Source organism: Aptenodytes patagonicus, chromosome 3, assembly GCF_965638725.1.
Source record: "Aptenodytes patagonicus chromosome 3, bAptPat1.pri.cur, whole genome shotgun sequence".
NCBI lineage: Eukaryota > Metazoa > Chordata > Aves > Sphenisciformes > Spheniscidae > Aptenodytes > Aptenodytes patagonicus.
Genome location: NC_134951.1, coordinates 93,779,923 through 93,793,233, shown reverse-complemented (window position 1 = coordinate 93,793,233; position 13,311 = coordinate 93,779,923). Strand labels below are relative to the sequence as shown.

At 39.4% G+C, this 13,311-nt stretch overlaps 1 protein-coding gene across 2 annotated transcripts in view; it reads right to left on the bottom strand.

Annotated features, from left to right (window-relative positions):
• The window catches only part of CRIM1 (cysteine rich transmembrane BMP regulator 1), a 201,098-nt gene that overhangs the window by 173,452 nt on the left and 14,335 nt on the right, over positions 1-13,311 (bottom strand). The window contains exon 2 of one of the 2 annotated variants that reach the window (XM_076334241.1): positions 13,006-13,179. The exons of the other annotated variant lie outside the window; for it this stretch is intronic. Within the exon in view, the coding sequence (XP_076190356.1) occupies positions 13,006-13,179 (174 nt within the window). The remainder of the gene's footprint in view (positions 1-13,005; positions 13,180-13,311) is intronic. 2 annotated transcript variants of the gene reach the window in all.

Here is a 13,311-nt window from a genome sequence, read left to right as displayed (position 1 = left end):
CTTTCACAGAAATAGTCCCTAGGATCAAGAAGGAAAACGGAGATTGTTGGAATAAATGTGTTGGCAAACCAATACTTCACAAATGTAGGACTGTGAGTAAAAGCCAGACACAGATTGCCGCTGTCTGCAGCCTCCTGAACCAAACCAGTGATGGCTCAGCACAGAAAGCGTTAGGCTTTCTTACAGTGAACGTTCATGCTCTAGTCTACATGTAGAAAGCTACTCACATTACTGGAACATCATGGTATCATTCAAAAGAAGTTAGGGATGTGCTATAGCAAAGGTACATCTTTAGCTCAGTTTCCAGGTTTCACTTAATCTCACTTCACATGTTAGTACTTAACAACTCTGTCAAAACTCAGCTGCAATCCAAGGAACTCACAGAGCACATTAGTTAACTACAGTCCCTTACATAGGGACAATCCTCATAAGGGACTGTTAATTAGAGGTTAACCAGAGTCCTCATTTATGCCTCATTTCAATAAGTAGTGTGCTCAGACAGAATGGTACAGATGCCACTAGGTTGTTTTCAGGCAGGATGTGTATCATTCCTTTAGATGGTGCTAGCTCCCACAGACCTGGTTCAGGAATCTCAGTACCGTGCTACTGAGTTTTTAAAAGATTAAGGAAACACACTTTTTTATCTTGATAAAGTAAGAATAATTTTATATAGTAATACACTTTATATGTTGAGGAGGGCAACAATTTTCTTCTCCCCTCATTTCTATGAGTCTCCAGAGCTGCACTTCAGACTCAGTCTTTAGATGTTATGCATATCATATTTTGTAAGAGATCCAGACCTATCAGTGAATCAGTCAGTTCACCCGTTTCTTTATAAGCAATGGAGCCCTATGATCCAGGTACAGCCTTCAAGTCAGGATCTGAGTGCCATCCACCCCTGGTTACTTGCATGTTCTCCCAAAATTCCACTTCCCTGAAGCACTCAATTTCTTGCTTAATACACCTAAAGTCACATAAGGAACAGCTTAAGCAGACTGATCTGTTAAGCATTTTCTCTCTCCAACACTAGGAGGAGATGTTGGGGGGGGGGGGGGGAAGATAGGGGTTTTTTTTTTTTCTCATTTCAGCTTCTAGGAAAGACGGGATGAGGAGTCCTGCCTTACTCTGCTCCTTTTATTCAGAACTTCTGGGGGCCGCTAGCATCCTGTTTTCAGGGACAGATCCAGTTCAAGGTGGCAGGATTTAGCTCCTGATAGCTCTGTAGCTCTAGCAGGTGAGTTCCAGGCTCAAGGTGTTTGTCCTTCTACCCAGTCTGCTTACCTTGCAGGACACCAAATGCCCAGCAGAAGGTATCCAGTTATTGCAAGCTGGAAGCTGAAAGCAGTGGCTTGCACACAGAGGGCAGGTAAGAACTGAATTGCTTAGAACAGCATCATTGACTGAATTATATGCTCTAACTGTACGGCTGATGAGGCAGCACAGAGTACAAGACTTTTGAAAAGCAGCAGCATCGAGATTGCTATTTTAGTTTTGTCGCATGTGATCTATCCAGATAAGGAATACTCACACTGCCCACAAACTATAACAGCAAAATAGTTAGAAAATTGTGTTTAACAGACTTATTTTATATCTTGTTTCTTATCCAGCATTCCAGTATAGTATATCAGTCACAAGTTTATTGTACAATTTTTGATGTTTGAAGTGGTTTTCTTCAGAAGCATCCAGATTGGCTTTTCCAAATACAGTATTTTTACCGAAGTTGTAAAATCGTGATACACATCTTCTAACCTGGCTTCTAAAAATGTACAAGAGATTAGGAACTCATGTTCCAAACTCTCATAAAACAATGAATACATTTTACAAGAAAGACCCAAAGCAGAAAGATGAAACATGCTGCTTCTGGCATTATTCTGTCCCCTATCCACTTCTACAAGTCTGCAATGACAACTAAGAAGAAAAGAGATCAGACCTACACATGTAAGTGTGCCAAAGAGCTGGAAGCGCCAGCTCAGATGGCTAGAATGTCAGGCATTTCCTCTGCTACACTATGTGACTGCATCTACTCGCCAGAGGTCAAAAGCAGATCCGAGTTTCCAGTTTTAGGGGTGAGGGTTTTTTGTTTATTTAAAACAAGGGAGTGTTTTCTTTGCCCTTCTAAAGTTATATGCTAGTGCCAAACACGTTTAAACATTTAACATATTAGTGCATTAATTTATAGAAGCTGCAATTCTGGCATATGTATCTGACAAGTCATTTAAATTCTAGCACCTTAAATTATGTAGATTGGTTTGTCACTATGACAACAATTTTTACATGTCTCTAGAACAAAGTTGATCATACAAAAGTACCATTTGTTCTCTCCCTAACTGAAGCTAAGAGTTAGTGAAAGCTTCACCTCTTCTGGACAGAAAGGCATAATTTACATCTTTTAACATAAATTGACATAACATATCTGATTCTAGATGAGCTATTTAATGTACATGATGTAAGTTACTCCATGAGCGAGAAAGGAAGTTTTCTTGGATTTGAACAGCAAGAATTTAAAGAAACACTTTGAATAAAGAACACTTGAGGGAATCTAGAACAACAGGGAAGAGAACATGTGCAGGAATTCATGAGGGGGTAGAGCTATTGCTCGTCGGCACTAAGGCTAAGAATGCCTTTGGTTGGGGTTTTTTTTTGTGTGTGTTGTTTTTTTTTTTTTTTTTTGGTGTGGGTTGTATTGTTGTTTTTTGAGAAGGCCATTCAACTTCAAGATCAGTGCTTCACCTATGAAACACCCAACCTCTCCCCAAGTATTTGTGTAGAGGAATCCTTTATCAGTAACTAGAAGCACAAACATGTGCCCAAAATATATTGACAGTGAGTAGATAGATGCCCCAGCATTTGGAGTGCAGGCATTTTATTTTATTTTTAGGCATCCACAGAGGGCACACACGTATCACCTACGCTCAGGTCCAGCGCATAAGGATACTGGCCAGAGTACCATCTCACTGCAGTGTCACTGGGAAAGGTGGAACCAAGTCCTGAAAAGCTCATTTACAACTAGGTAGTTTCCATACCCTTAAACAGATGTTTGGACTTTTGTTTATACTGTGAGCTGTACCCCTACTAACACTCTGGGGTAGGGTGAGAAATTCTTCTCAGAGGTCTTTGTAAGAGGAACTTATAAAAAAGTTTCATGTGGGGGCATTTCTGGGGGGCAGGAGGGTGCAATCAAGCAACACCTGTTCATATTGAACCTAGAAGGACAGAGCAACAGGCAAACAGGAGTAATAAGCTCAGAATAAAACTTCCTGCCTAGATCATTAGATCAGGCTGTCAGTGACAGATTACAGCTAGTTAGACTGAAGCAGTCATGGCTATAGGAAAACCTGAAATGGTTTTGCACACACACCCACCCCCCCATTTTTAAAAAAGAAGGGCAGACTACGGATTTGTCACATAGCATCAGCCACATCTGATGCTACTAAACTAATAAGGACTGATAAGATGGAGAAGAGAGGTTAGTAATGCAAAGCCCCCTCAAAAAAAAAAAAAATTATTCCACCCAACCCATGGAAGATGAGAAGCAGTTAGCCACATGTCTGAAGAGATTCGGACATGATTTTTAATTGTTATAATAGTAGTGCTCTTCTCCAAAGTGTATCTCTATCAGAAAAATAATCACACCTGGTAATAATGAAAAGGCACTTTCCTAAAGAGGTGCCTCACAGCTAGACCTGATGAGGTGTTCAATTGACACAGAAGGAAACTGCGCCATTTTTAGGAAAGAAAGTGGTCCCAGACTAAATATCCCATTCCCAAGGTTGCTAAAAGCGGATAAACAGCAATGGGATGAAGGAAGAGGAACAGAAGCAGGCCAAGTCTTCCACCTGAAATGATTCACAACGTACACTAAAACAGACTAACCAATGGTGCAAGTGCTCAATGCACAACTCCATGATAGATCTAGGACAGTATCCGACTTACAACATTATTTTCCAGAGGTTATTACACTGAAGTCTGATACACTTCTGCTGAATGTGGAAACAAACTAAAGACTCTTTCCCTGCAGATCAGCACCACTGATCAGCAGCAGTGCTGAGAGGAACCTTGGGTTGAAGATGATGGGGGCAGGAGCTCAGCTAGACCCCAAGTGTTTGACCAGCAATTAAACTCCCCTGCATTTACCAGCACAGAAAACCCAACAGTGAAAAGGCATGTCAAGTCCCATATTAGATAAGTTAATACACAGAACACTAAATATTATAATAATTTAAAAAAAAAACCCAAACATTTTTGATAGGGGAATAATTTGGGGGGTTTTATCACACTAATATCACAATTCCATTGCAAATATTAATAATTTTGCTTTCTTACAGAGCAAAAATTTTACATTTGCAAATTATTTGATAGGGATACCTTCTATTACTGTATTAATTAGCAACTGCTTTTGTATATGGGGTGGAAGAAGTGTTTCATCTTCTAGTAGTGAATACAGATAAAAACAGGCTCATACGCATTTTTGGAATGTTTACGTTGGAAAGCATTGACTGAGTTAAGTTCTCACGCATCTTGAAAAGAGTACAGTTGGAAGAGCTATACGAGTACCCTTGTTCTAATTAAAAGCTGCCAGGGCAAACCAAGCTTATTAAGCATCCTATCTGCAGCCTGCTCCAAAGTAGAGCCAATGGAAGTTTTCCAGAAACACTGCTCTTTTTCTCCTTTCCCCTCCCACCTTCCACCCTCTGCAAGGGATTATCCAACTTCACCAAAGTTTCTCCAAAATCCAACTGTTCACAGATCTTGCTTCAATTCTAGTCTCTATCCATCCATCTTAGAAACAAACATTTTGCTGGTAATACTTCATTCTATTGCACAGAAAAGTTAGTCTGATCCTGTGGAAGCTGCATAGTGTTTGTTCTATTTACAAAAACCAACACCACCACATCACAAAATAATTCGAGGCCTAAATTTGGAGACAAAGGGCTAATAGTTTGTCACCATGCTATACAACCATTCAGAATTACAAAATGTTGGCATATCATTCTTTTAAAGAGACAACTGTGAAGTCTACTGGAGGGGACCAAACAAAAGAGATAAAGTTATCTTCCAATAAATTGTTCCTCATTACTTATAGAAACATAACCATTGTATTAAAATTGTCATATTGACCAGTATGTCACTGATACCACTATCACTGGATACATTCATCCAACAGTTATCTGTCAGCATCAGTGCTGCATATATCCAAACAAGACTTGCCCTGTCAAAACAAGACTTGTGACCCAGCACATCAAGTGCCACAGGAATACAGCTTCCTGCTAGTACGCAACATTAGCCTAATGTTTACACACCATTTAATTCTAGATCTTTGCTCAGGTCTCTTCTGTCACATGTAGGTAACTTTTGCTCCTTAAAATCAACACTGCATCTGGAAGCATTCTGCTGAAAGTCACCTGCTCCTTTTTTTTCTCTCTTCCCCAACTTTAACAGAAGTTAAGGTCAAACATTCATTAAAACCTGTAACTTGCCACTACAGTTAAAGTAGACATACTTCAGCACAGCCTGCTTGCCACCATGGAAAAGAACATTTGGAAGGCACTGAACTTATCAAAAGCAAGATTTTACCAGCTGTACGATACCTGTCCTGTTCTTCTCCTTCTCTTATAGGGGCTCCAGGTACAATTAGTTCTCTTGTATTCAGTTTCAGATGATTGCAGGTAAGCATTTGAAACAGAAAGAGGCAAGAAGAATGCTCCTTTGTCTCTAGGAACAACCATGCTTTGACTGTCCACATCTGATTGCTAGCTTTGTAGGATGTATTTGTCACACAGTCCTATCCCAAGGCCTACAGTTAAGGTTACACTTCTGTCCACAGCAATCTTGGAAACTGCAAGTTTGAAGGAAACTGAAGTGTCACAAATTGAAGATCCAGTACACTCTCCATAAGCTTTGCATACCCAAGGGATTTGCATGTAGAAGAAGGAAAGGCAAGGGTGGCATCTGCACAGCAGCTCACATGAGCCAAGTGTAGCACAGAAGGAAAATAAGCTCAGTTACTACACAGTAGAAACAACAGACATTTACATAAAATGGCAAGGAAAAAATAGAAGTGTAAAGATACAGTATTAGTTACAATTGTAGGTAATTTCTGTGATGCTAACAGGTCCAGATTTTTTTCTTCAATCTTCCTTCCTAACAGTTTCTACAATGCAGTTTTTCCCCCACTAATACAGACAGCATTATTCATAATGCAATTAAGCCTAAAATTAGGTATCCAGACACATCAATACAGAAATATGAAAGTCAGTTTTCCCTTTTGATATCTTTCTGAAACTTCTGCAAGGTTTTCTTACTGTTAACTTGAAATTTCATGGCACAGATGTTCTCTGTGTGACAACTCATCTTAAAAATAGGACATGCCAAAAGAGCCAATACATTAGGAAAGATCATACTTCCTTGATCACAGAACAGTTCTCTGAGGAGCTAGAGTCAGAAGAGTGAGGAGCCCTGCAAATTTAACACCACTCTGTTATGCTGTGAAGGCAACCGCACTGCCAGATGTGCCACCATCACAAGACCTTCTTATCAATTAATGAGCAAGTTCTCCTCCCTTTTGGTTTTTGGAAGATTTCTTTGTGTATCCAAGTTTATATTAGTATTCCTAATCCGTACTATTTCCACATCAAATGGTTCTTCCTTCTGTATCTATGCATTCAGAAAAAAAGCCCGAAAGCTATACTGCTATTTTCCTGTGTTTCACGTGAAATTTTGCCTTCAAATGCATTTACTTGGCTCTCACAAGCATGTTCAAGGGTAAAATCTGGACCTTTGCCACAATCGCATTCCTTATTGCAAATACATGCCAGCCTTCAAAGTTCAGTTATTTGAGCAAAAACATACGTTAATTGTTATGCGAGAGGAGTGGAAAGCATATCAGATTAAGCACATTTGAAAGTATTTCACTCCCCTCCTTGCCTGATAATTCAGCACAAAGCTGGATTTATTCTGTTCTAGTTTTTCAACATAGCTGCAGCCATTAAGACCACACAAGTGAAGTTTAACAGAAAAATCAGACTTAACAACAACCAAACAAGCATTCAGAATAAAATTACCTTCTCATATTTGTTATTCCAGGACTGGTCTAACAGGTATTGCAACACTTACCAGCATAAAGTTATTCAGTTACATGTAAAAATAATGGAATGCAAGGAGTATATTGCAATAAGCCAGCTTAATAGATACCAGCAACTTAAAAGGCCTTTTCCTTTCACCTATGAAGGACAGCAGTGAATAGCTAAGAAAGGTGCCAGGTAACCAAGAAGCAACTCATAAAATAAGAGTTTCAATAACTTTGTATCAGCAGCAGGTTTTACATGCAGAGAGAGATGCAAGTGAAGGGTGTTCATTTACCTAAAGCATTAATCGCATCTTTCATCAGAAAAGGTACAAATGTTATCCTTCACATATATTCTGAATAAAGACTGGGCTTAATTTTGACATGGAAAATGCTTATGCTTTTGGTAGAATATGAACTGATAAAGAAAGCTGATTAGTTTCTCCTCTTAGAGCTCAAGTGTACTTTGAGAGAATTTGAGAGAGACACAAAAGCATGACCTTTGCTATGGCTATGGCTGGTGGCTCTTATGCTCTCCATAGCCTCTGACCCACGACGTTCCCTCCACTTCCGAGAGGGAAGATGAGATAGCTGTTCTAGCAGGGAACATTTTTTAAGGAACAAGTTATCATTCCAAAGACCTGCCGCTGCCTCTGAAGGGGGAAGGCTGCAAGGCACACGGCCTACCCACAGGCAGCTCACAAGAGCACAGATCTTGACCTGCTCTGGTAGAGGAGGAACAGGCTCAAGAACATCCTTAGGTTCCTGTTCTTTAAAGCTCTGCTGGGCTATTTGAGCTGCTGCCAGAGCCTAGCATAGAGGGAGGGAAGGAAGATCCCAGAACTGGAATACAGTCTTTGAAACTACTGAGGCTGGGTCACTTCAGATACTGACTTCCTAGTGATTCTTCATACGTGCAAGGCAAGATGTTGAGATAATTGGACCGGCACCACTCAAAAAGTTTTCAATGCTACTACCTACCAATGCCCTACAAATGTATCTTAATGAAAAAAATTACTTTCTCTTTCACTTCCCTCACCCTCAATCCTCAGTGTCTCACACAAAGTCTGAAGAACTGACTCTTCTGTACCATCTGCAGCTAATTCTTAGCAGATCATGACTGCAAGAATGCGTAGATGCAGCTTATTAGACTTCTGCCTGTAACTGTGGCTCAGCAGAGAGATGGCACCTCGTTACTTTTCACCCTCTGGCCATATTTTCCACCGTCCACTCCAGCAGTCCAAGTTCAACCAAGCTGTCATCATTAGCAGTCTCATGAATAGAAACAATCTTTCTAAGCTCAAGAACACATGATTTCCTGAACCATATCAGAGCAGGCACTCATCAAGAAAATAACCAAAAGCAAAAGCATTTTAAACAAACAAAAAAGAGCCACCCCAACACAGGAATCTATTATTATTTAGGTATGCAATAGCTTTTCCAGACAGTTTCTTTCTAGCCCCAAATGTGTGCATTTCCTCACAGTACGATGGTTCATGACCTCTATACAAACCTTCTATATGAAAAGTCACTGATGTGCCATGCAGAGAAGCAGGCACTTTAAGTCTGGTGGTAGAGTTGGGAGACCTCTAAGGCATGTGTGCTTTATGCTATACGATAATCTATTCAAGTAACAAGTCTTTGAACATTTGCAGTATGTCTACACGAAGACTAGTTAGACGTTAGCTGCCAATCCTTTTTAATGTATCTAATCCTGTTGTTTTCCAGGAAAACAAGGGCATGGGGTGGGGACGCCAACTGCCTTCAGTACCTGTATTACTGCAACCCCACCTTAGCCTCTCAGTACTTTCTTGCAAATAGACATCAGCACCCCTACAGATATTACATACATTTGAGTAGAGATTAAAACAGACTCTCCTCATTACAGCTTCTCCAGTTCAGAGCAGAGCAAGACTTTGGGAGACAAAATAAAGAACATGGCTTTCAGGCCCTGTCAGACATCTAAGCAACGTGACATTAGAGCCCATGCAGCCTGATTTTGGGAAGGAAGGATAGATAAATTGTCTTATTTGCCTCATGTGGCTTGTTTATGTGAACTGGGGTGCAAACTATGAAATAAGTAGGCAAAGAAAGCAAGAAAAGGAGGCAGGGAAAGGTAAAGGTAGAAAGAAATATGAGGAGCCCAGGAAGGCAGGCAGACATGAGCCAATAGGGAAAGAAAGATCCTATATGAAGCTAACAAGAAAAAGCTTTGGGTTAGCTGAGTAAGCAAGCTAGACCTGACATCAAGCCCAGAAGGGAAGACCACACACAGCCTCAAAAGCTTAAGTATAAGACAAACTAGATAAAAAAAGATGACTAGAGAGGCACTTGAAAGGGAAGGTGCAAGCACAAAAAGGTACAAGAAACCAAAGTACATGCCAACCCTTAGCACATACGCATTCATATCTGGAAACGGGACTCCAGATTTTGGCTCACCACTTGTTATTTGCCAGGTCATATTTATGGAAGAGATTCCACATCTGCAGGCAAAGGTAGCTTTCAGTGAGCCGTACGGGTTGATAGAGCTGGCAACTACAGCTAACGCTATGCATTAGCACCAGCATCTCCTGTGCACAGACCTATGTATACTTAGTATGGCTGGGACAGCCTAACTGCACCCTTCCTTCTTCTTTCAAGGAAAGAACAAAAAAAATCCAACAAAACAAAAGGAAAAAAAAAAAAGAGAAAGAAAAGAAGAAAAGCCACAGAACTCATTTTTATCAGAACAAGCAAACCACACTGATCGAGTACCACTGGCCTCTAATATCCTTGCCTCAACTGCTCAGGAAACTGAAAGATGGGTCCTCAGTTAAATATATTTGTACAGCCTGAGATAACTTGTCATAGCTATGAAACTTTAATGAAATTGCTTAAGCCAGAATTTCTCTAGATGCCATTGTATACTACTGACTTTCTAGGTTTCAATTTGTCAAATATTCTGTAAAGTTATAAATTTATTTCCTCTGTGCTTTTAAGAACAGTACTACCAAAAAAATAGAGTTCACTTGATTGGGAAGGGAAAAGGTCCTATTACCTCCATAATTAGAAGGAAAGCTACCTGACCGATTTTCCCCTCAGTAGGATGGGGTTAAGTATCTTCCCTTGCCTCGGTTGTGTTATGGAATTTCATCAACATGCAAGTGATACACAAACTTATAATGAATATCAAAAATCTTGCAGAGTAACACGTCACTGAACAACACAAAACATTCTCAATTGCTTAGTAAGTATCCTCAAAGTAGAATACACATGGAAGTAGCTGCTTAGATAGCACTTCTTTAAAGTTTTCTTCAGAAACACTAATTATGGTGTAGCCATCGTTCAGGTGCTCAACTTATGTCTTTTTAATCACACTGTGTATTTAATTATCCATATCAAGTGTGGTGAGGAGAGGGAAGTTAGACTACCCTCTCTTGGTCCCACTTTCCATGGCAGCAGATTCTAATAGAATATTTAAAGATTTAAATTACTAGCATCAAATCTTCCTGCTATTATCTTTAACAGACAAGCCAAGAGAGTGGAGTATACATCAGTACTTTGGATTTCAGGAAAATCTTAGACATATTTAACAGATCTTATGAATCACCCCTTTTTACATGACGCTGCAGTTTAAGATTTAGCTTGCCTTGAAGAAACTGAAAGATTTCTCTATTTTAACATGCTCAGAGTCCCTGGTTTGCATACTACCTAAGCCATGTTTCAAGTGGACTTTCCAAATGGATAAATTCAACTTTTAGGCTATAAACTTTGAAAGCCTGAAATACTCAAACAGCAAATACCGGCTCAGACACACCAAAGTGGCTATCCCATTCTACCTAAGAGACTCGGCTTGCTTACCAAACAGGTATGTGGCAAGCACAAAGGGAAAAAAGTTGTTATTCTTTTTCCATTAGCTTAGGTACAGGATGAAGCATACATTTTAATTACCAAAACAAGAAGTAATGCATTTAAAGAAACAACCTCCATAAGCAGTTAGCATTCAATTGCCAATCCTAGTCAGAGAAAGAGGGAATAAGCATTTACAGTACAAACCACAGGAGGCAGATTTGACTGACTACAGCTATCAAATGCAGACAAATCAAAATTGTGCTATGACTTCTGGCCTTCTATTAGGAAATACGGATGGATTTAACTTCAAACACTCCTCAGCGGTAGAGTTTGATAGTCTGAGGATGCAAATGCAAATTCACATTCTTATGAGTAAAAGCTGGACTGTTATAACACTCCAGTTCTAACTGCCAGATTTTTAGTATTTAAGGGTACCGTTGCTGTTTCACCACTTGCATCAACTATCCTTCCTATCTGTGAAGGATTAAAAATCAACAGGTCCTAAACTCTTCTGCTGGTGCCCTACAGTCTGATGCTTTGGAAGAACACCCTCCCAAAAAAGAAATAAAACCAAGAAAACAAAAAAGAAAATACACCTCAAAAACAACTGCACCATTGCTCTCAAACCAGACAGTTTACACGTAGAATATTGTTACCTCATGGCTAAGCTTAAAATGCTGTTCTTTTTAAAACGGGAGTTTAGCTGAAACAAGAGGTTGCTGAAGGCAAGCTACTCAAAGAATCAACCTGCTTTAGCTATGCTGTTCCACAAACTAAGTCCGTTTCTTCTGAGTCGGGGGGAGTTAACTTGCTACTTTTCTTAGCAAGTTAAACACATGATGCATTGTCATGTCAACAAGTCCTGCTGAACTACTACAGACTTAGTCACACATTCACAAGTTGGAAAAAAAAAAAAAAAGCGGTGAGTAAGGTTACTTAAGAACCCATACGTGCTACTGCCCACTACTGCAGCAACAAACAAAAGGCCAAAGGTTGTTTCTCTCCTCTTCCTAGAACTAAAAAAAACCACAAAAAACCCACATAAAGCACTTGTATGCCTTTAGTGACCAACATCATGACCGACGATAATTAACGTTTCTGCCAACTACATTTTTCTCACAAGATCTCCCTGTTTAAGGTCTGTAGCTCGAGAACAATTTTCTTATCACAAAAGGAATATGACAGATGACATCAGATCACACTGCCATAACTCAAAGATAGTAACTTTAAATATTGTTAGTAGCCTTATAAATACACTTACTTTTGCAATATGACTTCAAACATTGGTTTAAAGCAGACTAATTAAGCAGGTTCACACCACTAATCAACTTTTGCATGTTCCTAGACACTTTGGAAAATAAACAGTAATTACAGCATCATAGAAAGGGCCCCGAGACCAAACCTTTGATAGCTGTTCAAAACAATCCTAGAAATACATCATGGGAATTTAATTCCAACTGGATATATTTGAGCCAACTCATTTCCAGTTTAGCCATAAGCAACAAAAAAACCAAAAAAACCCAAACAAAAAAACATCATGTATGCGTGCAGAAGCATAAACATATGTGGCCTAATGCAAGTCTAATCAAAGGAACACAGAAACTGAAAAATACGAGCATTAAAGTAACACTGTATTATGTAAACCTAAAGAAAATAGCAATTCATGCATTCATATAGGAAAAGATACAAGTATAATCAACAACAACTCCTTTTTCTATGCCTTTGCTATTAAAATCCACTGTGATTATTCATGGTTCAGTCACATCAATACATCTAAAGAGAGTTTTCCACACTGCTTTACAGCTAAAGATACACGAAGGTAGCTACCACAAACTACAAACAGAAGAGTTTTAGGCTTAAAATCTGCGAACTTCATAACACACAAAGCACAAGGTATTAGTTTCTTCCATTCTTAAACCTACACATTTGGAAGGCCAAACTTACTGAAGTCCCATCTTCCTCCAAAACATACAACTGTCTTCTGAAAAGTACAAGACCACAGGTCTCTGAAACTACGCAAGTCATCCTAAAACATATTAAACTAGACCCTAGCTTTTCATCAAACGCACAGAAAAATTACTAACTCTGAATTACTGAAGACAAGTGCTTACCTTCAATCCTTTTTAAGGCCGACAGGCAAGTATCCCGGCTTGGAAATTCAAATGGATTATTACAGGTCCGAATGGTGTCACATTCGCATTTCCCGTTGATTATGTTACAACCTGTTATAAGGTTTTCATTGCATGGTTCAAATCCAAGAAGCTGATCATCATCCCAGTTTTCATCTAAAACAAACAAACAAACTCGCTCACTATTGGATTTCGGCTGCAGTATATAAATTCAGCTGCTTTGGAGTTCGGTGCAATTTACGTCAAGTTCAACATAGTGCTAAACAGAAGATAACAGATTAAAAAAAA